The sequence below is a fragment of the Haemorhous mexicanus genome, chromosome 2 (assembly GCF_027477595.1).
Source record: "Haemorhous mexicanus isolate bHaeMex1 chromosome 2, bHaeMex1.pri, whole genome shotgun sequence".
In the NCBI taxonomy this organism is placed as follows: domain Eukaryota; kingdom Metazoa; phylum Chordata; class Aves; order Passeriformes; family Fringillidae; genus Haemorhous; species Haemorhous mexicanus.
The window spans coordinates 83922848-83946147 of NC_082342.1; the positions used below are offsets into that span (position 1 = coordinate 83922848).

At 38.6% G+C, this 23300-nt stretch overlaps 1 protein-coding gene across 1 annotated transcript in view; it reads right to left on the minus strand.

Annotated features, from left to right (window-relative positions):
* Positions 1–1444: 1444 nt before the first annotated feature.
* Positions 1445–23300, minus strand: part of NALCN (sodium leak channel, non-selective) — a 225785-nt gene continuing 203929 nt past the window's right edge. Inside the window, exons 31-44 of the mRNA XM_059839301.1 lie at positions 20434–20527; positions 19796–19902; positions 19319–19393; positions 16447–16566; positions 15382–15450; positions 13047–13195; positions 12255–12348; positions 11313–11445; positions 10662–10777; positions 8254–8411; positions 7480–7630; positions 5715–5864; positions 4933–5050; positions 1445–3670 (exon numbers count right to left, since the gene is read on the minus strand). Coding sequence (XP_059695284.1) covers positions 3477–3670; positions 4933–5050; positions 5715–5864; positions 7480–7630; positions 8254–8411; positions 10662–10777; positions 11313–11445; positions 12255–12348; positions 13047–13195; positions 15382–15450; positions 16447–16566; positions 19319–19393; positions 19796–19902; positions 20434–20527 — 1728 coding nt within the window. The 3' untranslated portion in view covers positions 1445–3476. The remainder of the gene's footprint in view (positions 3671–4932; positions 5051–5714; positions 5865–7479; positions 7631–8253; positions 8412–10661; positions 10778–11312; positions 11446–12254; positions 12349–13046; positions 13196–15381; positions 15451–16446; positions 16567–19318; positions 19394–19795; positions 19903–20433; positions 20528–23300) is intronic.

Sequence of the window (23300 nt, forward strand, 5' to 3'; positions counted from 1 at the left end):
GGAATGAATTCAGCCTCTGAAAGCCCCATTGAGGGAGACTGAAATAATCCTATTGGAAATTTTGATTGACAACTCAGGCCAGTGTTTGTTTTTGGTTGTGGAATTATTGCAGAAGGAATGGGCATTTTGGATAGGAGGTTGCTTGCTGGTCCTCCAAATGCACTCTTACAACAGCCTAAACTCTTCTACTTCAGTTATTCATGGACATTCTAATCTGCATGGGCATGTTGTGAATAAAAGAAGAGAACAAAATAGATTATTCTCACAAAGTTATTCACTTGCTCTTGGCATTTAATCTTCTTTGGCTTCTCAGAAGCTGTGATGCTGGTCTTTGAATGCAGACAATACTGAATGTAATGTTATTTTGAAGATGTTTAAGCCTGATTGCTCCACATGACTTAAAACAAAGATGGTATTTTCAGGTTGTAAATGCATACTTTATGTTTTCAGTTCTTAATTCAGTTGGATGTCTTCCAAAAGCAGATGGTTTCAGGTTATTAGCTTCTTCATTAAAAAAGTGATTGTCTGAAATCTGACCTGACTTTGGAATGATATTGACATACATCTTTGCTGTGTGTTCTCAGACTTCCCACAAGCAGGTTTTTATTTGAGCACTGACAATATGCACCACTCTTTTTGTCCAACAAAGCCATGAACACTTTTATAACTTGCTTCCTATGAAACAGATCTTTCTTAGTGCATGAAAAGAAGCCTAAACAACTTCCTTTTTTCATTTGTTTAGGGTGACTCTGCAGGTAGTAATATTCCCTGAGCAATTTTTTGTTTACCTTTGTTTAGGATCTATTCCTAAGGCTTTTCTCTAAGGCTGTCTGGACTCTCTGACTTCCTGACACACTGTTTCCTCTTTGTGTCTCTCCATTGTTGGTGCAATCTCTTTGAACTCCAGTCATTCTTCAATTCTCTTCTCTGCTTTTCACCTTCATGTACAAATGTGCATTGGTTTCTCTGCTGCAGAGTATGACCCTCTTTAGGTAGGTTGGCAGTGCTGTGCAAGGGAGGTCTTTACCTTTAACTGGTTGCTTCTGTGCCTATGTATATATTATTTTCATATCTTCACAACTTCATTCCATTTCCTATATCTGCAAAAGTAAAATGGCGCACGCACCCACCCACCCACCCACCCACCCATATCCAGGCTCTGAAGCAAAGAAAAAAGTGGGTTAAATAAAAATAAATAATGAACAGTCCTATTTAGCGCCATCTTTTGACTGAGACCCCTGTGGCAGTACTGATGAGGTCAGTTGCTGGAGTGAAAAAACCAAAGACCCTCAATTGCAAGAGTGAAAAAACCAAAGACCCTCAATTGCTGAAAGCACCTCTACATAAACCTGCACAAACCACAGAGATTGTTACTATGCAGCATTATCATGGATGAGCCACATAGAGCCAATGCAGTTTACAATGAAAACCAGAGGGAGGAATATTGCTTAAAGCAACTCACTTTTATTGACAGTGTACTGTAAGGCAAGGAAAAAATGTTTGCCAGATTTTTTAAAAAGAAGGCTTGCAGCAAGAATGATCTGCAGTTCAATGTATTATTGAACTGTCAAAGATACTCTCTTTTATAAATCCAATATTTGTATTTTTGTTATATGTACAAAAGCTCAACTTAAACAAGCACAAAACAGAACAAAGTAATGAATTTGCATATGAAGTTTTGTTGATGGTTCATGATCTAGTAAACAAGAGAATGCACATATTCTTTTACTATAGAGTTACAATTGACTAGATTTAAACTTAAATATACCCCAAAACACATAAACCTCCCACAAAATACAGATGAGTTCAATATCATTATTTTAGAAAAAAAATCTAAACAATGTTCAACCATACACTGGGAAAAAACATTGACAGATGCCAAGAAAGCTGTATTTCATGGTCAAAACTAATTTTGCATTTTTGGTGAAGGCATCTGTGTGTTTTCACTGTTGTATTCTGGCCATTTTAGATTAATATCTTGGCCAGAAAAATTTGCAAAACACTGGCTTTTGTCTGCTTTTGAAAGGATATATTTTTGAAGTGGTGATGTAAATAAACTGTGAGCCTCTTACAAGATCTCACATCAGGCCATGTTAGAGCAAACTATCATTTCCATAGGAAACAATGGTAACAGAAAGGTCCCAGCTCTGCTATAAAACCTAGTCAGGGGCCAAGCAACAAAATCTGCAACCTCTTAGTTCTTCCCTGAGGGAAGGGCACAATTTTACCCCACCTTTTTTGACAGCCTTAGATTCTGGAACTAGCAAACGTGGTTGTGTTTCTTGGCTCTCCTTCTCTGCCTCCATATCCGTATAGCATTGGCCTTCCACTGGAAAAGCTTTTAGGACAGCGATAGCTGCTTTTTCACTGGTGATAATGTAGCGCTATTGGTGCCTTGTAAAACAAGTGAAGGCCAACATGTCAAACAGGATGTGCTGGGATAAAAGGGACAAAGGTACTCAGCCACAGAACAGCGCCATGCCTTACCTTTGCAGGCCTGTAGCATGAGCAGTAACATGGGTAAGTAAAATTCTACCTATGCAGTCAAAACTGAATGTGTTTTTAAAGACATACAACACTACTTTGTAATTAGAATCCCCAACATGCTAATTTTTACCACAGACAAGAAGAAAATCTTAGGAGTACACAAGAAAAATGGGACCCAATTAAAAGAAGAATAATGACACCACACGTATATGTAACCAGTATAGGCTGAAAATGAAGCATAAACCCATGTTTTTCATGTGAAAGTCTTCTGCTGGATGCTTAAATGCACAGTTTTTCATGTTTTTTTTTCCTCCCCCTCCCCCCCCCCCATTTTCTCTATGAAAATCAAGCTCTTTGCATAATTAACCGTACCTCAAAGATATATACATTTTAAAAGCCAATCCCTCACCTTCTAATTTTAAAATGAGTAATCCTGTATCTTGCATATTTTTAAAAAAGGTCCAGTGAAAGCTTAGAATTGTAATTCAGTATCTGTACTTAGTAAAAATACTTCCCTTGAACATGAAGTCAGTGCTGACCTCTTCAGGTCATTTGTGAATAATAAAATTTTTCTAAAGAAATGTTACTAAGTAAGGAAAACACGACGAGAAGAAATACATTACCCCTGTATTGTAAAGTGTTGCCCCTTTAAAGTATGGTAAAGGTTGAAGGAAAACACAGAGGTGCGTATATCAAATTTCCACTATGGTTTTACAGAACACATGACACCTTTCAATGCTCTGTCTGCTGAAGGCATTACAGTCTTTCTGGCTTTGTTAGTACTGCTATAGTATATACAAGTTTCTTAGAGTACAGTTAGTACCTACAGAAGTCAATTCTAACACAGAAGTGTGTGCTACACTTCATATGGCAGGAGGATAAGCGTAAGAGAAAATTTATGACATTGATTTTAAAGAAATCATACATCACAGCATCTTTAATTCTAAGCATAGAAAATCAGATTGTGACTGAAATTACTTAAACGCTTCTCAGATATCAAGAAGATCCTCTCCACTCTCATCACTCTCCACAGTTAATTGTCTTGTCCACCATTTCTTGACTTCTGACCCACAGGAAGCAGCATCAGACATGGGATTCATTTTGCATGCAACAGATTTCATAGTTGAACGTCCACCAAAACGGAGGTTGACTGAAGACACTGAATGGCTTATTGGTTTGGGAGCTAGGAAATTAAACAGAAAGTTCTGTATTAGATTAGATCTGCTTCTTGAATATTTTTGCTTAGAATTCAGGTATAGAGAACTAGCTAGATTAGGGCACCTTTAAACTGATTTAGTTCAGAGAGGGTAGGGCTTTGTTCTAATTTCATTGTTTGTTTGTTTTCCCAGCTCCAGATGTTCACACTGCTCCCACTAATCTGCTGGCAGAGCAGTTTAACTGAGCAGTGCCTCATTTCCTTCTGCTGGAATAACTGATGCAAAAGATCTCTTCTTATCCAGCTAATTGCAACCTAAATGATTTAGGCAGTACTTACATGAGCTACCCTGCTGGCAAGACAGTGAAAGTAGTAAATATGAGGAAGGTGGGGTGGGGGTGGGGACGTGCTTTTAGGATTGGCAGCTACATCTATAAAGTGATACTTTACAATGGCCTAGGGTTTGAAACAGGTACAAGTTTCTGGTACGGCACTAAACCACATGTCTAAGTATATAATTCCCACAACTGATCTTAATTATGCTATTCATGATCTTAAATACCTGTCTTTGCTGTACTGGAGGCAGACTACTTATAACACAGCTGTATTGTGCATGGAAATTACACTCTTTTTTAGGACCATCCACTGAGGTATGTTCAAAACTGATACAGACAAGATCACTGCTAAGAAAGGAAACCCTGAGCTATTCATTCTTTCTCACTTGAAAAACCTGTGCAGTTGACTACAGGAGTATGACTCCTCCTTACCATGTTTCATCTCACTCTTTCTCTCTTTTCCAACAAAATGTTGATCTTCGTTGGTCAGTGATATTTAAATGGAAATAATGGATTGAAAGCTTTCTTTTAACTATCCTGTTTCTTGGCCAAGTACACTAGCAACAAAAATAGGGTCAATGGTAGTCCACAGAACAGCATTACTGTCCCTCCTGCTTCCACTTAGATGTGATTAGGGTCTGAACAGTGGCAGCCTTTGAGGGCAGCACTCTAATTCAGAATAGTACTGACTGATGTAAAAGGTCCTGAGCAAATGTATGAAAAAGTAAAAAATGTAACCACTTGTACAGGGCAATGCTTGAGCCCATGTTCCAAACTTTCTGAATTGTGAAGAAAAGAAAAAACTGCTTTATTCCAACAGGCATGAGGACAGGAAAGCCCTGATGAAAGCAGCCAGGAGGGTGAATTGCGAATCATGAAGCCTTTCTTGGCCTCGTTATTGCACAATAGCAATTTTGCATGTGGGGACTTTACTGATAAGCCTTTCTCACTTACCTGATGGCAAGCGCCATTGTCCAAATTTCCGCTGAGGTTTCCCAGCATCTCCAGTGTCTTGTCTATAGCCACCTCTGTCAGAAAGTGTCGGGCTAAGGAGCTGCTGCTGGCTACTTGTCTGAACAGACAAAAAAGAGTCTCAGTCATAGCTCCCCTAGGTAACTCTAGGAAGGGATACCCTTCTATTCTGTTTCAAGCCTTATCAAATAATACAAACAAAACATATTGTCATTGGTTAGGGCAGCATGATTTCTGCTCTTAAATACCTCAGAAAACTACTGCTAACAGACAAAAGCAAAAAGGTCATGTGTGCTCTCAATGTCATTTGTCCTAATGAAGGGTATGAAATTATTCTCAGCCTACTACAACCATTGTGGAAAGCAGGCCTTATAGTGTACCTTCTGTACTTCCTATCCTGCTCAGAGGTCCCAGCATGCCCAGTGTTCTCCCTCTCAGTGTAAACACGACTTCAGAATGCCGTAAATGGAACGCTTCACTTCCCCAAGCCTGCACACAGCTCAAGCAAGAACTGAAAGCTGGGGGTGACAGAGTCGTACAGCTGAGTTTGCCCTTTAGCTAGACAGCTAGACAGCTAAATATGTTGGGGAATTTCTGCCTCAGAGCATCTTGCCTTTGCATCTGATGGCAAAGACTGAAGTAAAACAAGGTATTATTTTTAAATTCTTTTTGCAGTTAAAACGATGTTTAAAAGAGAACAAATAAGAAACATGGAAGTTTTCTGAATTTGTTATGAGTAACTGATACTTTTCTGGATAACATACCTCTGGCTGTGCACTGTTATCTTGATTAAGAGCATTCATATCTTCACTTGGCTGTGTTGTCTCAATGCTGGGAGGATTCAGAAACCGGCTCAACTCCTGCTGCTGGCTCTCTCGTAGGCTGTGGATAATGCTGCACGACTGCTGCTGTTTCTATCAAGGTACAGTATGTCATGAAGAAAATGTTCTCATTGCTCTGCCACACCATGTTTGATTTTTTTTAAAAAGTATTCCAAATATTTAACTGAACAGTGAGCACCAGCTGTGAATTCCAGGTGCATCAATAAAAATCAATGTATTAGATGTTGCTATTTAAATAAACTGAATTCTAGCATATTTCTAACCTTTAGGGAATAGAGGATGAAATTTATGAACTACATTAAGTGGAAGGCATGTTGCTCAATTTTTGGTTTAAACCATACGAAGTTTTGAATTTATCATTTAAAAGTTCTTGCAAAGAAAAAGAAAACAGGAAATTGATAGAGATTCACAGGGAATTACATAGATTGATAGGGAATTATATGAAGGCAATAAAAAAATTCTGATTTTTTTCATGGGCTTTGGAGAGGGCTGACAATAAAACTGAATAAAATAGTAGTGAAAACCTTAGGACTAAGTATAGACTTACAGTACAAACAGAAAAACAAACCTACTACCATTAGGATTTTACAATCTAATTTTCTTTTAAATTAAAATAAACAGCACTTAGGAAGGGTTTCACTTTCCTGGGTAGTTTTCACATGATCCCTCTAGGGAGACTTAGAGAATAACAAGAGAATTTAAAAATATATCTTAACTTCCATAATTACATTCAGTTTATAAAAGCTTCATAGAATGTGAAATGATCTGAACCATATTATTAGAGTGAAATGAATAGCATATTTACTTTAACATAGCGTAGTTCAATATCATAATGAAACGAACAACAGAGTTGAACAAACCCAGAACTGAGAGCTGAGATTAAATTTACTGCCATTATTATCACAGAGATGAAATCAAAATGAAACTATGTATCATTGAACACTGAGGTTTCAGCTGGAATGTACATAATATTCAAAATATCCAGCTAAGTATTTGTATAAATTTACAAACAGAAGACAGATACCATGATGACAGTTCACTATGGAAAATCTCATACCACAAGAAGTAATTTTTTATAAAAACAAAAAATATATGTGTCAAAACCTGGAGTCAGACTCATAGTAACTGAAAAATCGGTCATCGATGCAACCAGGTTGTGACTTGGTCCATACACCTGCTTTCCATGTAGACACTCTGCTCATTTGCACACACAGTAACTGTAATGGCTCACTCAAATGATTTATCTTAATACAGGCTCCATCTGGAGAGTCATCTATGGGTTTCTCATCTGCCAGCAGAGGCTAGGAAATTATACAATTACATTATGTGAGGAAGGATTAGGCCTATAAAGTTTCATCTAATTAAATTTTTTTTTCTTTATTCCTTTGACTTTGGTCTCTGCATATGCACCTTCCTGTTGTACTGAAAAGACAGATAAAGTTTGGACAGGAATACAGTTTTTGCCTTCAAAAGATGCTTATTTTTGTAGCACTGTTGAGTTGCAACAAACAACTCTATTTTTGTAGGGCTGTAACAAACTTTTTTTTTGCTCAGTTAGCAACTGCTACAAATTTCAAATAAGTATTATCATGACTCCAAAGTAAATGAAGCATAGGGACACAGATTCCAGCATTGCTGAGCAGTTCAATTGATGCAACCATTTAGATACTGCTTTAGCTTGACTTACTGCTCTGATTCGCTTTAAGCACTTTTTCAGCCACATTCGTATGGTCTGTTTGGCCACCTCCTCTTCTATGGTATATTCCAGTTGCTCCCTGGCAAGCAGCTCTTCCAGTTGAAGACTTTTTCTGATATCAACAGACCTATATGAAAGCATGCTGGAAGGAAAATTTATTTAATTTCTGGTGTCTTTGCATTTTTTAGAGAATCAAAGCTCATACTTAAGACCTTAGTGTGAAAATACATAATTCAGGTGTGCACAGTAAATTCACATTTGAAGCTAAAAAAATTGCTGAGATAATTCTAGAAGAAACTTACTGTCCTCAAAACAAAGACCTTATCACCTACAACCTGAGAGCTGAGGTTGAACAGTACAGGTGAACTGCTGAACTGTAAGCAATTAGGGCATTTGTGGTGGTTTGGGGTTTTTTCCCCCCTAAGTGTTTACGCTTGGATAATGTTCCCATTTCAATTTCATTTCTATCAGGCTCACTGTCATGTTGCTTCACTTGAAGGTACATTTCATTAGTTGGGATACAAGAGGAACATGTGACTGTAGTTTGTGACAAACCTCCTGCAATGTAAATGTTAAAATTATTTAGAGCTGTTTCCCTAGGATCTCTGTTTGCCATCACTAATATTTTTGTTGGAAAAAAAAGGGAAATCTAATTTTTTTAAAACATTTAAAATTACAGTGCCTCTGTGGCTAATGGCTATCTGATAGCCTGGAAAGAAAGGCTGTTATATCTGTTCTAAAAAGGTGGAGAAAATCTCAATGTACCTGAGCACGTCATGAAAAGTGACATCACCACCATTGTGGAGCCGCTCCATTTCATAGCACATGTGCTTGAACAGCAGCTTGTCCTTGTCGAGATCCACCTCCAGCCTGCCTCGCAGAAGCCTCAGCAGGAATTTCACTCGGAAGGTAGGGATTACACCCTGTGTTAAATTGCACAATTGATGGTAAATTATTACTGTGATCTAACAACCAGCTCAGACATTCAACTTGATCACTGAGAGAAAAACTATTTCTCCTAGCATATTTAAGTCGCTGTGAACTCATTGCTGAAGAATGTGCACACTCAGCCAGTTCTTCAGCAAATTCACAGAAGTCTTGTGGTTATTTGACTCATATACAATGAGAATCTATGCCGTTCATTTTGCCAGAATTTTTCAAAATTGCTTGGGGATTTAGTTTCCCCATTTGCATTCATCTGTAATTAGAATCATATTCCCAAAGAGCTGCCTTTGTAAAATGGAAATTAAACTATAGTTTAAACACTCATAGCCATGTCTATAATTTGTTGTAAACCTGTGCCCTTCTCTGTGCATCTCTGAATGAGCAGGAGACTGTTGAGAGTTTACTGGCTTTTTAAAGGTTATCTGCTCTAAGAGGCAGCACATCCATAACTCTTGGTGACAACAACTTCTATCTGTTGTTACAAAATTAAGACTGAGTGTACTTCTCTCTGAAACTGCTGTATTCACAATCTTCAAATATCTTTTGTTCTGCTAAACGAGCCTCACCAGAACTATTTTTGCTGTATGGTATTCTGCATCAGAGAGATTCTGTCAGTGCTGGGCACCATGGATTTCTACCCTCAAGAGTACAGACTGCAGCTTCCCTCTCCAGCACAGCCACGAGCCAACTACAGACAACCAACTACTTTCACCATAATGTTGTTCACATTCAAATCTCAGTGATGTCATGAATCTTTCAGATGATGATTTAATTTGTGTGGGCATTTGAGCAGCTCAGTCTTCCAGATGTTATTCTCATTTCAGAATCACAGAATGGTTGAGGTTGGAAGGAAACTCCGGACCTCACCTTATCTCACCCATTTGCTTAATCAGGATCTCCTAAAGCCAGGATCAGGTCCAGATGGCTTTTGAATATCTCCAAGGATGGAGACTCCACAAACTCCCTAGGAAAACTTGTGCCAGTGGTCAGTCATCAGCACAGTGACAAACAGTTCCCTGATGCTGAGAGGTAGCTCTTGTGTTTCAGGTTGTGCCTGGTGCCTCAGACCTGTCACTGGGTAGCCCTGAGCTGAGTCTGGCTCTGTCCTCTTTGCACCCTCCCTGCAGGTATTTATACACATTGATGGGATCCCCCTGAGCCTTCTCCAGGCTGAACAGTGCCAGTTTTCTCAGCCTTTCCTCTCATGAGACAAGCTCCAGTCTTTTCATCGTCTCTGTGTCCCTTTGCTGGACTCTCTCCAGTATGTCTGTTTCTCTGTATACAGAAGAGCCCAGAACCAAACCAGGATTCCAGCTGTGGCCTCACCAGTGCTGAGCAGAGCAAAAGGACCTTCTCTGCCTTGGCCTGCAGGCAATACTTTGTCTGATGCTGCCCAGGATACCATTGGCCCTCTTTTCTACAAGGGCAATGGTGGTTCATGTTCAACTTGGTGTCCCCTGGGGCCCTCAGGTCTTTTACTGCCAAGCTACTTTCCAGCTGGGTGGCCTCAGCATGTACTGTGCCTTGGTTTATTCTTCTCCACATGCAAGACTTTGCAGTTTTCCTTGCTGAACTTCATGAGGCTTCTGAGCCCATTTCTCCAGCCTGTGAGGGTCCCTCTGGATGGCAGCACAACTCTGTGGCATATCAGCCACTCTGCCCAGCTTGGAGTCATCAATGAATGTGCTGGGGGTGCTCCCTGCCACTCTGTCTGTGTCATTAATGAGGATATTGAACAGGACTGGAGCCAGTACTGACCCCTGGGGCACACAAGGAGTTCCTGGCCTCCAACCAGAACCTGTCCTGCCAACCCCCACCTTGCCTATGCAGACAGTTTTCAGCCCACTTAATCTCACCCAGCCCATACTTGCATCGCCTCACCATAAGAATTTTGCAGTGCTGAAATCTCAGCAAAGATCTTCTGGAGATCAGACACAAAAAATGGATATGAATCTGTAGACTACCAAGGGAACTCTCAGGGAGATGGGAGGAAAGATGCTATTATATTGATCCTATAAATAGGTGTGTTTGTTTGTAAAACGGCTATTATAAGCACTTCACAGAATACAGGTTAATATGTGAAGGTCCATCAAAAACATTAGATCATGCTCACATCTCAAATTTGAACAGTAACTGCTCAGAGAATTTTGTCACACTTCCCCCCCCCTCAAGAAAAACTGGAAATTTACTGTAACTCTTCTTATTATCAAGAAATTATTATTTCTTACCTCTCTTTTGTCATCAACCATGTTCCATATTATTTGAAAATGCCTTAGGTCGTTATAACTTAAAAGCTGATCTTCTTCAGTTGAGTAAAACAATGAGAAATTCTCAACAATGATAGCTGAAAACCACAAGAAGAAAATACACCCTAAAGAAAGCCTGTAGTTACAGTGTAACATCTAATTCTGTTGTGCAAACTCCTCATTAACAAATGCCTGTATGCTAAGACAAGGATTTTGAATGCATAATGTACTGTCTTGCCACACTAGTATTCACCATGCTTTTTAAAAACTGGATCTTAAGCCTGTATCTTAAATGCTGGTGAGATGCCTAATATAACATCTAAGATCAATTAAGTGAATTCCAATGATGTTTGAACAAAAGTTAACTGAAGAAATAAAAGCTTAGAAAACAATGTTCTGTAGAGCAACTCTACTCTACAAATAGAAAATATCTCATTGTTCCAAGAGTTTTCCTTCCCAAACTTCCTGAGATTTAGCATTCCCATGCCAAAGAAGTATCAAAATCATTATGTGCATGCAAGGTAACATTGAAGGTACAAGATAGCCTCATACCTGAACAGCACAACAGACTCACATCTAACATACTACATGCCAAGATGCACTTTGTTGTTATTAATGTCTATTTTCACTTACCAACAAGCAAATTTAGCATGATGTATGCAATGATGACATAGAAAGAACAGAAATACATAAGAGCACCAGCATAATTTCCACAGTCTGTTTTCCAGTAGGTGCTGTTATCTGGTGTACAAAATGGAGGCTGAACCTTCAAAACAAAAGAAAACAAAGTATAGTAGTAGTAGTAGTAGTAATAATAATAATAATAATAATAATAATAATAATAATAATAATAAATTTAATACTGTTGTTTCTTTAAGGCTTCCCAGTTAGGGAATAATACTGTGGGCATTATTGTGGGCAGGTTGCTTCTCTTCTATTAGAAGACAGAAATCAGGAAAGAAAGAGTTATGACAAAAAAGGCTGAGGCATAGATCTTACCACCACACAGAGGGCACATTGTGCATTATGCCATCATACAGGAACAAGCTGGTGCTTTGAAGCTCAGTGATTTTCAAAATGTTTCTTCCCTGCTCATTAATTTTAAAAAGGAGAGGCATATGATCTTCCTTGCAATGGAAAGCTCAGACAAACATTTACTTGGGCAAAATATAACGATTCAAGGAGGAATTTTGAGGTCATCAAGACTATCATTCACATGGAATAAACCAAAGGGCAGGAATCAAAGACAAGGTAAATCTGGAAAGACACCTTGCCCCAGTCAAAGCAGAGATAATAGTGAAAAAGTGACTTACTGTGTTTCTGATTTTGAAACCATCTGTTTATTTTTGGTTTTAAGTCATCTAATGGTCTAGCTCTATGAAATACTATACTGTGAGTATGAGACTGGAACTGCAATTTATGCATCATGTTCTGAAGTTTAGTGAACATTATTTTCTTGAAGAGATAAAGGCAAGCTCAGCATTCCTTGTACAAAGTTAAGATACTGAAAACAGTTTGAGATGGAAGGGTATCTCTCATTTCTTGTCTACTTATCTCTGGCAGTATTGTAATTACCATGCAGTCATGCATGATTTTGTTCCAGTCTTCTCCGGTAACTATTCTGAAGAGTACCGTAATAGCCTTGCCAGCTGATGAAAAATTTGCATGTCTGTTTTAAAGAAAGAGAGAGAGAAAGATTGAGAGTGAGAGATCATATCACTTCCCAGAATTACAATGTTGGCAAGAAAAAAATGTTTCCATTTTCTCATATTCTTCTATTTTAAACTAAAAATAATTACAGTATTTGAATGAGCCCATTGAATTATTTATTTAATGACTTAAGATACAATAACTGAACTCTAGCTCAGAAGAGGTCTGAGTATTTTAGCTCATTTTATCAGAGAACTAAAGAAAACTCAAAGCCAGATCCCATTTCCTGTCTCCATTTCCTTTTGTAAGCCTGATGATGACCAGGAAATCTCCAGCTAACAGCCAATTCAAAGAACTGCCTCCTATCTGTATCAGCCTGCTCTATGGATCCTGTTCCTGGGTGGTGTCAATAAGATGCAGTAGGTACACTGTGTTTCAGCATCTTGTGGGCAAGCACAGTACTGCTTGGATCATATTTCAGCTGGCATAACGAAGAGCAGCTCTCAGTCTGCTCTGGCTTGTATCAGGTGTCATTTGTTCAATGCACAAGGACTGGAAATATGGCTCAGTGTCTCCTATCAGAAATTCTGTTTAGAGCTCTTCAGGCAGACCTGCAGATCTGTCTGTTTTTTATCACAGATAAACTTCTCTAACAGAATGTGATTTCTTCAGGCAGTTTAGAGAACATCCCTGCGAGCTGGGAACTCCATACTGTACCTGTTGATGTTCTCCCCGTATTTCACTGTACCAAATAACACCACTCCAGCAAAAGCATAACAAAGAAGCAGTAAGAACATGCCCACTATGATGAAGAAACTCTTGTACATGCTGACAACCACAGTCAGGAGAAGCATTTTCAGTGTTACCTGGAAAGACAGAGAAAAAGCAATCCATGACAGCATTCAGGAAAGCAAAGATAAAACATAAAAGTGTGTTCTTGTACTTGCCATTTTGACAACAAATCCTTTAGACACATTCATTAATGGATGAGCTCAGTAAAATGGTACATTATGAATGTGATTTGAACTGTGTGTGCTTTTTACTTGTTACAGACATCAGCATATCTTCCTCATTTACAAGGTCAAGATGTTGCTCCTCAAAAAGTAATATAGGGTAATACAGTGCAGGATATTACAGTGATGGTACAGCATAACCTTAACTATAATATCCTAGGATCAGTATTCTCCTGAAGTATCAGCATTGGCATTGCATGAACAGTGGTGCAATAAACTATTTTGGGCTTACCTAAAAGTGATCCTAACTGTTAGACAGAAACCACAGATACTGCTGCCTACCTAAAGGAATACTTTCACATATAGAGAAGAAGATTTCCTTAAGATCAGTACAGCTTCTTTAAACCAGTAATTTCTCATGGGAGTTTGTGAAAGACCAGGGACACCTTCCAGAAGCCTTCCAGTACCTAAGTGGGGGTGACAAGAGAGCTGGAGAGGGACTTTTTACAAGAGCATGTAGTGACAGAACAAGAGTAAGTGACTTTAAGCTGAAAGAGCTGAAAGAGGGGAGGTTTAGGTTTGGTATTGGGAAGAAATTCATTGTGAGGGTGGTGAGGACTGGAACAAGTTGCCCAAACAAGTGGTGGACACTCCATTCCTGGAAGTGTTCAAGGACAGGTTGAATGGGGTTTTGAGTAACTTGGTGTAGTAGCAGGTGTCTCTGCCCATGGTAGGGGGGTTGGAATGAGATGATCTTTAGGGTGCCTTCCAACCCAAACCACTCTGTGAGTCTTTAATTTTGTGAAGTTGGCCAAAGAACACAAACTGAGAGCATAATTTTGAAAACTTCATAGGCTGTGTGCCTTGATAAGAGATGTTACTTTTCCGTGCATGTATATTTTACATTTTACTCTTGATAAATTTATTGCCCTAGATTGTCCTGACATTTTAAATACTTTGGATATGATAAAAAATTCCCTTTAATGGGACTGAGGGTGTTATTTTTCTTTATAATCATGCCAAATTCCAGCTGACTTTTAGTCATCAAATTGCATCAGGACGGGTAAATTAGTGAAACTGATACAGCTGGTAACATGAAAGTACAAATGACTAGGTTAAAACCTTGAAAAAAACTCTAGAATCAATCAGAAAGCTTTGAAGGCAATCACTTGGTCTGGCTCCATAGGAGAAGCAAGGATTTTTCATTTGACTTCCAAAGCTCAACAGGCTCTGTGTTGTCTGATTTAACCAAAACTTTTTATCTTTACTGAACAAACTCTTTGACTTACTGTTCTTAACCCTGGCAACCTAGTACAGCAGTTTTTTCATCACATTTACTTTAATATGTCAGACTTCACAGAAAATATTTGGATAGTCTAAGAAGTTCTACAGCAAGGGAATGCAGTGTCACCACTTGTTAAATAAATGTGTTTGTTCTCTTCTTATGCTCATTCTGCCAGTCTACTCTCAATTATACCAGAGGAAATCCAAACACAAAAGAAATGTAAACTTGAGAAGTGACTTGCTTTGTCACCATCCCAGTGTTTCCAGAAGAACATCTTGGGCCAAAATTGTTTTTAAATTGAATATAAATCCTTTATTGTGACAAGACATACACTGTAGAGACGAAAACCACAGACCTGCACTCTGGAAAAAGAAACTTTTTAAAGAGAGCACTATCGTAATAAGATGATGCATCCAACCACCACTACAATAGTCTAGCAGTGAAAATGAAAAACAGCATGCCCATCACACCTCACTGAAATGGAAAGGGCTGAAAGTAGCACAGTTATGTTCAGAGTTGTAGAGAGCATTTTTAAAAGCTATGGTATTGCAGCTGCACTTTGTTTTCCAAAAAAAAAAATCAGCTTTTTCAGTAACCATAGCATTATTATACAATCTACTTAAAATCCTGACATTTGAAATACAGCATGTAAAGTTGCAGACTGCTGTTTAGCTGTTTGAATTTTCTTCTTCTTTTTTTTTTTTTTTGCCTAGAAAACAGAGCCTTACAGAATTTGCATGAGAGATGCCCAGCATCTAGTCCTTTAATCTATACATGAGCACTGCAGTAATTGTAGTTCCAAATTTATACTTACATGCTTCCCACAAATGGAGAAAAACCTGAAGACAATTACACATGCCCCCATCATGTATGTGTAGGCATTCTGGAACACAAACACAAAAGACTTAAAGCATGGTCCCCCAGGAATCTCTTGAACAGATCATGATAACTGATTTTCTAGTACTGTAGGCCAGTCCCCATATAAAAGAAGAGAAATCATAACTGATTAGCAACAATATAAAGAACACAAACCCAACCTCCCCACATATCACCAAAAACCCTTCAGTCCCCTATTAATCGTGTCCATCAGGCCCAGCGTACTTGTCTAGGAAGCTGTTGGATTACAGAAACTCCTGAGGCCTTCCAAGCTATTTAGTAGCAGGAAGAAACTGTGAATGTTAGGGCAAAATGACTAATCACATGAAACAGGTTTTTCTTCAAACAGAACATGGGGCAGACAAAAGAAAATCCTGCAGACATGATAGGGTTTTAACTTTGACAACTTGTTACTGATGACAAGTATCAACCATCCCTTCTCCTTCCCCTGTAAATAAAGAAACCAGGAGTATAGTTAAATTTTAAAAACTCTGTGAAATAAAGTGAGAGATGATTTCCTCCCCTCTCTCCTTGATGTCTTCTTGAATTAAATACTGCCCCTTAACCAAAACCAGTGGTACAGAATCACTGTTAGGTTTGTGAGGGTTTGTATAGTTCAGCAGTTTTGAACCTATGTCTTCTTTCAGTCCTCTGATCCTGTTTGTATTCTGTACCTTGCCTCTTTCTTCCTTCATGCTCATAAAACCTCTGTTAACAAGTGCTCTCACTCTCTTCAGTCTCCTTCCTTTTGTCACTTACATCCCTCCTAAAGGCTTGTTTCCTACCACATTTACAGACTCTAACTTGCTTCAGTAAGACAATTTTTGCCCTACATGATTGTACAAGACAATCATTCTTAGCATCAAGCTTAGTTTCTTTCAGACATATTTCAGCCTTTGTAAACTCTCAAAGATTTATCTGTATATATATAGCAGCAATCCCCCTGCTGGTGCCTCAAGATAAAATAGTTTTAATCACTGGAATTGCATTTTGTATACCTTACCAGTAGGGCAAAGTGAAGTATGACCCATATAACTCCAAGAGATGTCACCAAGAGGTCATACCGATTTCTCCTGCTTTGCCAGAAGCCAGAAGGTGACATGGCAATAATCTTCATTGTAACCTATGGATAAAAGAATTTGTCACTTGTAATGAAGAAATTATTATTCCTTGCTTTGAGATCCTCTTCCATTCTCCAAAATGTTTGATTTGGTTCATTTTATGAAATAGTTTCAAATAATAAGGGACAGGTTTCACTTCAGTTAAATATTCCCATGTGGACTACCTGGATAATATTAGCTTCCCTTAGACGGAGGAAAACTGGTACACAGATGACCAAGACCAAGGGATGAACAGCATCCTCAATTGTGTCTCTGCCTCCATCAAGTATAAAAGACAGGAGGGCAGCTAACCACCTCAGACTGAATACTTAATGTATAGATTGCTGAGGTGAATGTGGGGTTAAAATAGCTTGAAGTTAAACAAGTTATGTCAATAACGTGTAGCTAAAAAGGCAGCAGTATCCTATCTAGCTAACTGTCTGCAAGTAAGCTAAAATCACATAAGCATGTCTGAACTCAGGAATATAATTGTGTTTTGCAGCACCAACAGTTCAAATTTATTAAAAGCTTTCCTAAATTGCAATTATTTCTTGCTTTAAGGAATACTCTGTACTCAGCACCATCTGTACTCAGCAGCATGGAAGATAAAAAAGCTAACAGTAAAGGCAGTATATTTGACAGTGTACCTGGTAAAAGACAGCTTCCAAAGTGCTTGACATTTACAATTTAGGTAACAGGAATGCAGAGGAGAAGCTCAAGAATAGATACTAATAGTTACAGTAATAGACACATCAGGTAATGGATGCCAAAGTAGAGTAATGCATGTAGAGGGAACACTTAAGAGTTTCTCACACACAAGTCGTATTAAATCTTAGAACAGGTTATGAGTTACTGTATAAAGGCTTCAAATGTCAGGCATTCATTATGTTATTTTTTCTATCCCACCTTGCAACCCTGCCATTTAACATTTCTGAAAACAAAACCAAACATAAGAGGACACTAGCTTAAGGTAAAAGGCTGATTTTCCAGTTAGCTTTTTGCCTTATAATGTTTTCTGAAGCCTGACTACAGAGTAAACAATATGGTCTCTGAATCTCTAATTACCATTTGAGTTAGTAAGGTTTCTTGCCTTCAGTTACCTGAGATGCCCTAGAGAATTGAAGAGGGATGGATGGGTCTGGCAGGGGTGACTTAAGACCTGAAAATGTCCCTGGCCTTCTGGAGTGGCTAGTGGAGGTAACAATCTCACCCTTCATCTCCCTCAATCACAGTAACAGCTTAAACGTCCACCTCACATATAGAATTTAAACACCTAGCTTCAGGTGTCCATAATCTTGAACTGAATACCACACCATGGAAATAAAAAATCACATCTCCCTTTACTCTGTCATCATCAGTGTGGTAACAAAAGTGAGATCTTCAAATTCTTCCTATTTCCTATACCACATATATATGATGTGAGCAGTATAGGTTTAAAGCTGAATCAGGAGTTGTTAGATTGGACACAGGGCTATCAGCTATGCAGAAAGCAGACTCAGTGACCAGACTATGCTGCATTAAGGAAGATCTTGAGCAGGAAGCTGCTTCCTCTCTCCATAAATTGTGTGCACTCACAGTGTGATAGCTTGCCTGTTGAGACAGTCAACAAATTTTTCCTGGCTCTGACAAAGTTCCTTTGAAATTCTAGAAATGTATTTTTTCCCCTGGTAGTATAAGAGAAAAAAGTATTTCCAAAGACATAGTTACTAGGTAAATTAAAACCTGCCTGTGTATGACACAAATAAAACTTTTCTGTGATTGCTCAGTCTCTCTAGAGATATTGATTTCTCCTGGGTAGGGAAAAAAGAAGCAACAACATGGACATACTCTAGCTACAGCTGCTACAAGGTATTCACTTCATTTTTTATTCATCACTACTGGCAAAACCTATCAATGGAACATAGGAACTGTCAGATTGGATTAGAGCAGTGGGAAACATAGTCTACTATCCTGTTTCTGATAGTGGTCAGTATCAGCTATTCAGAGGGGACTGACAAGAAAAGTAGTCAACCAAAAACTTATAAAGAATTATGTACTATCCTAACCACAGAGCAAGCATCTTCTTTAAGCTTAAATGGATATCCTTATACATTAAAAAAGTATATGTTTTCCAAAATGTGTTTGAACCATTAGATTCCAGTCTTATGAAAATAGGCTAAATACACATTGCAGAGTTTGTAATAACAATATTCTCATAGATAGAGAACTGCTACCACACTGGAGCCAGACTGGTGCAGCTAAAGATGGACAATACTAGAGAGTAGCTTATAAAATACAGGAAAATACTGGAGCTTGAGAGTAGCTTATAAAAAAGATATTAAAATGAAGTATGATATTTAAACCAAAACAAAGCTGAGAGAGGTTTGATTTTGTTACAGGTACAGAATAGTAGGGATTAACACACCAGGCAAAACATGAATGGATGAAGCAGAACTTCTGCAAGGCAACACAGACTTTTTGTTGTATGGAGGGGATGTAATATGAGATGTTCTACAAGAAAAGAGTTCACTGGGGTCACCAAAGCACACTGTTAAATACTCAGCCTTGAAGATATTTAAAAAGACACAAAGCTCAAGGTGTAGAGAAGTATGACTATAACACATTGAAAGTTTCTTCTTACAATACATTTTTAAAGACAAGTGAAATGGAGAACCTTGAATGTACACATTCAGAAATAAACACCCTAGTGAAGAATGAGAAACATCCCTACAAACAAAATGAAATATATACATACAAGTCTTAATCTCAAAAAAGTAAAAAAATATATTACTTTACCTCAAGGACAAAAATGAAGGTGAAAACAACAGACATTGTTGCTAAAGGCACAGTCACTGGATCTGCAGCATCCCACTGAAAAGCAAGCATAATCCATTAATAGAAGAAGAGCTGTTAAATAGAATAAATGCCTCTTCATTGCCTTAAATTTTCTTAAGGGTTTTGTTAATGAATGAATTTCACTTTAAAATATACTCAGAAAGGAGTGTCATTTTGGTGTACTCTTCTCTCTCAGATTTACACCTTAACTAGAAATTATAAATAGTGGACCAGACTACAAAAAGGCAGAAATTGACTGAGCTCCACAAGTTACAATTAATCTACAGTGATCTATGCCAGCTGAGACTGCTGTATCTAGAAATCACATTTCCTTGCATTCATCACACTAATGGCTCAATTGATCATTAATTGGTGTTAGGAAATGTGCAAACACATGCTGTACTACTGTAATGAAGTGCTTAAAAGAAACACAATTACCTTAACTGATAACAACACAGACTGGGCCAGAACAAGTACAGCAATAGTTCTCTTAAAAAATGGATGCTGAGTTATATCATACATCTTTGCTCTAAAGCCATCGTTATCTGAAAAAGAAAGAGTTTGAGGAGGAGAGTTAAAAAACACATAACATCCCCCCCTATTTCTTGACATATTTTCCATGTTCATTAGAGGCAAAATAATCCTTTCCCATTTTCAAAATACGTTTCTAATTTTCTGCCACAATTTTCCATATCAAATAGGGCTTCTGAACATATAATTTCAAATAGTGAACACCAGTGTTGCATGAAAGCTTTGGTACTTTTAGGGCAAGTGCATCGTTCAACTGCTGTCAGGTTAATACATTCCATTCATATCATTACAGCCAACTGCAAATATTTTTCATTTAGAAAATAAATTTTTCATTAAGGCTTATCCTAAAACCATCGAAGCACAACCTTTTTAGGGTTGATTTTAATAGCCTTATGGAGAGATCTGTAGTTGGAGCCTGTTTCCACATTAACTTATGCACAACCTCCTAGTGGCCTCACGATTACAGTTTTAATTTGAATTGCAGACTCCTGGGGAATTATGAACACCAGGGCTCAACATGAATAAAATCAAAATATCTTTGATACCCGGACGAGGTGGGAGATGAAGAGGTTGTGCTATCTTCAGTCTGCTTTTCAGATCTTCCCATCGTCTCTGATCTACAGTCAGTAAAGCTGTCCCCTTAATAAACAAAGAGAAACATATAAAGCTTTTGTCATTTAACAGCACTGCAACATGAAAACAACATTCTCTTTGGTGCCTGAAATATAGTTACATACACAACTTCCCTTAAATAACACACTGCTTGGGGAAAGGAGTCTGAAGTATCAGCTGTTACCCAAGAGGATTTCTGGATGCATTAGCTGTGAGTTTCTGGGACTCAACTCAGCAGGCATAGTTGCTGTTCTTTGTAGCAGCAGCCCATTGTGGGCAATGAAACACTGCAGGAGGTCTTCCATTTGACTGAATGTCATTTTCCAGGAAGCAAAGTGGTGGATTTTGTCTGGACTTTGCAGCAGAAAGTCCATGACTTACTAGTGCCACTAGTTTCTTCAGGGAAGGAGCCCTCCAGGAGACCACTGCTGGCCTCCACAGCTCTTCTGCTTGGGGTGAAATTGAAATAAAATAATAGTATGCTATGAATCTACAAGAGCTCTCCACAGAGGAAGCACAAAGAGAGGTGAACCTTTAGGGTGGATGGTTGTAGCTGGTAATGTGTATAAATGTTCACATAACAGAGCAAACTTCAAAGAGAATTGAATGTTATCTAAAATGACCTTCAAAAGGAGTTCCTTATCAGTTTAGAGAACTATAAAATCTCACAGAAGGATTCCAGAGTTACACAAACAAAGGAGACCTTTTCAAGGTAAATGTCAAAATTCTGTCTCCCAGACACTTGGCTCCTGTCCCTGTCAGAAAGGAGCCACACTGAGTTGGGTGAGGGCGAGCATGCTCTTCACCCTTACCTGAGCATTGGCTTGCATAGATGCTGGAACTGTGGCTGGCTGTGCAACTGATAAGGTCAGGATTTCTCCCTCTTAGTGAACAGGATCTCTTTATGGAGCTGTGTCCCTAGATGGTACCCTGGGAAGAGGCGCCTTCCAACACAATGCGGACAAAGTGAAGATGTAAAGATGCTGACTACTCCTGCCAGGCCCAAATGGCACCATTCAGAAACACTTAGATTAAAAGGCAACACATTTACCCCAAGGAGTGTGTCTGCATTATATTCTTGGAGAGTCTTCACTGCAAACAAGACCAAAGGTGGCAAAAAAGTGGACTTTTGTAAAATCTAGTGGTGCCAAATTGCTTTGTTGCTCAGAAACTGCCAGTTCCACAAGCAGGATCATCAAAAGGGAACCACAGAGCAGAGCACTGTGAGCAGGGCTAGGGCTGGAGGAGCTGGACTTGCGTTTGGGCTTCAGCTCAAAGTGCCAGCTAATACTTGAGTTGTTCACATCTTCACTGCTGCCTGAACTCCTGGCACTCGGGAGCTGTGACAAGTGATAGCTGGGGACTGAAATGGGGTTGGGGGTTGGAATTTGGAATTTGGGCTATTGCCCTGTCACTGGGACAACCAAGGACAGAACCCAGAGCTTGCTGGGGTACTTCCCAGTCCAATGTTTCCACACTTGCAGTACCAACAACTCATTCGAAAAACTAGGGCATATCTGAAATGATTACAAATTTTTCTTTTTAGAAAATTGTTCTCATGTAAGATAATTTGTTCAGTAATTGCCTAACTCTGACCCTCATCAACAACTCCTGTAATTGTTCTACCTGTATGTCAGCCATGAATTTTCTAAAGAAAATACCTACTTTAAACACTAATACATTGCTTAAGTAACTAGATTTAAGAAAATATGACTGAACCTCACATTGTGAATTGTTTTGCTCTCTGCTTTCTGGGCTAGCTGCCAGCCATGTCTCTACATATTTTTTAGTTTCTGGACATTTTTTCACTCTACTTGAATATTAATTGGGCTGAAAATCTTGCCCACTTAATTAACATTAATATTTTCAACTCTAATCTGAAAACATTTTATTTTTCCTATAGTAAATACATAAAACGTAACGAGTAGTCAAGGAAAAAAAAAAAAAAACAAACATTGCATGCCATTGCTGGTTACTAAGAAACAACTGAAGAAACTGAACCAGAAGATATAAAGGATTTATACTTTAAATATCATGTGAATTCTATAGAAATATATTGTTCGGTATAATTTACAGGGAACTGTTACTGGTGAGCAAGGACAAAAAGCATAAAGCTTGTTGTGTGTGTGTATATTGAAAAATTTGAAGGAAAAGTAATATTGCACAGATGAACAAAAAGTGACAAAAGCATCTATAAAAATCCAGTGGAGTTCTCATACTGCAGAAATTTCAGTTTTGTTAATTCACTGTCAAAATTTAGTGAATAAGAAAAGCAATTATTCATACATTGCTCCTTGTTCTCTAGAGCAGATATATTTTAACAGGAAGGACTGCATTTCATCTTATCAAAATTACACTGATGTTATGCAAACATAAAAATACCTTCAAAACAGTAGAGGTTTTAGGCTATTTATTTAGCTCACAACATGCTTGACCCCACTTCATGATGCCTTGCTTGCCCACAGTAACGTGCTGCTCAGCTCCCTTCCAGAAGGAGTCAAGTGGTTTCCCTGATGGACAAACTCAATGGTTGTGTTTGCTACTGGGCTCGGGCCAGGGCCAGAGCCAGCACCCAGCTCCAGAACAAGCACACCAGGCTGTTGTAGCAGACATGGGACCAGGTAAAGCCCCGTGGTAGATGGAGGCTTAGAGATCAGGAAATGCCAAGTCATAGGAACTAAGTCAGAAGTCTTCACTTAGGTCTTCCAGGCCGCTTATCTTTCTGTGACCCCACAGGCTATTTTCCCTAACCCTTACAACCGGTCAGTTCCTAAGCCCCTCTAACCCTATATAAGGGGCT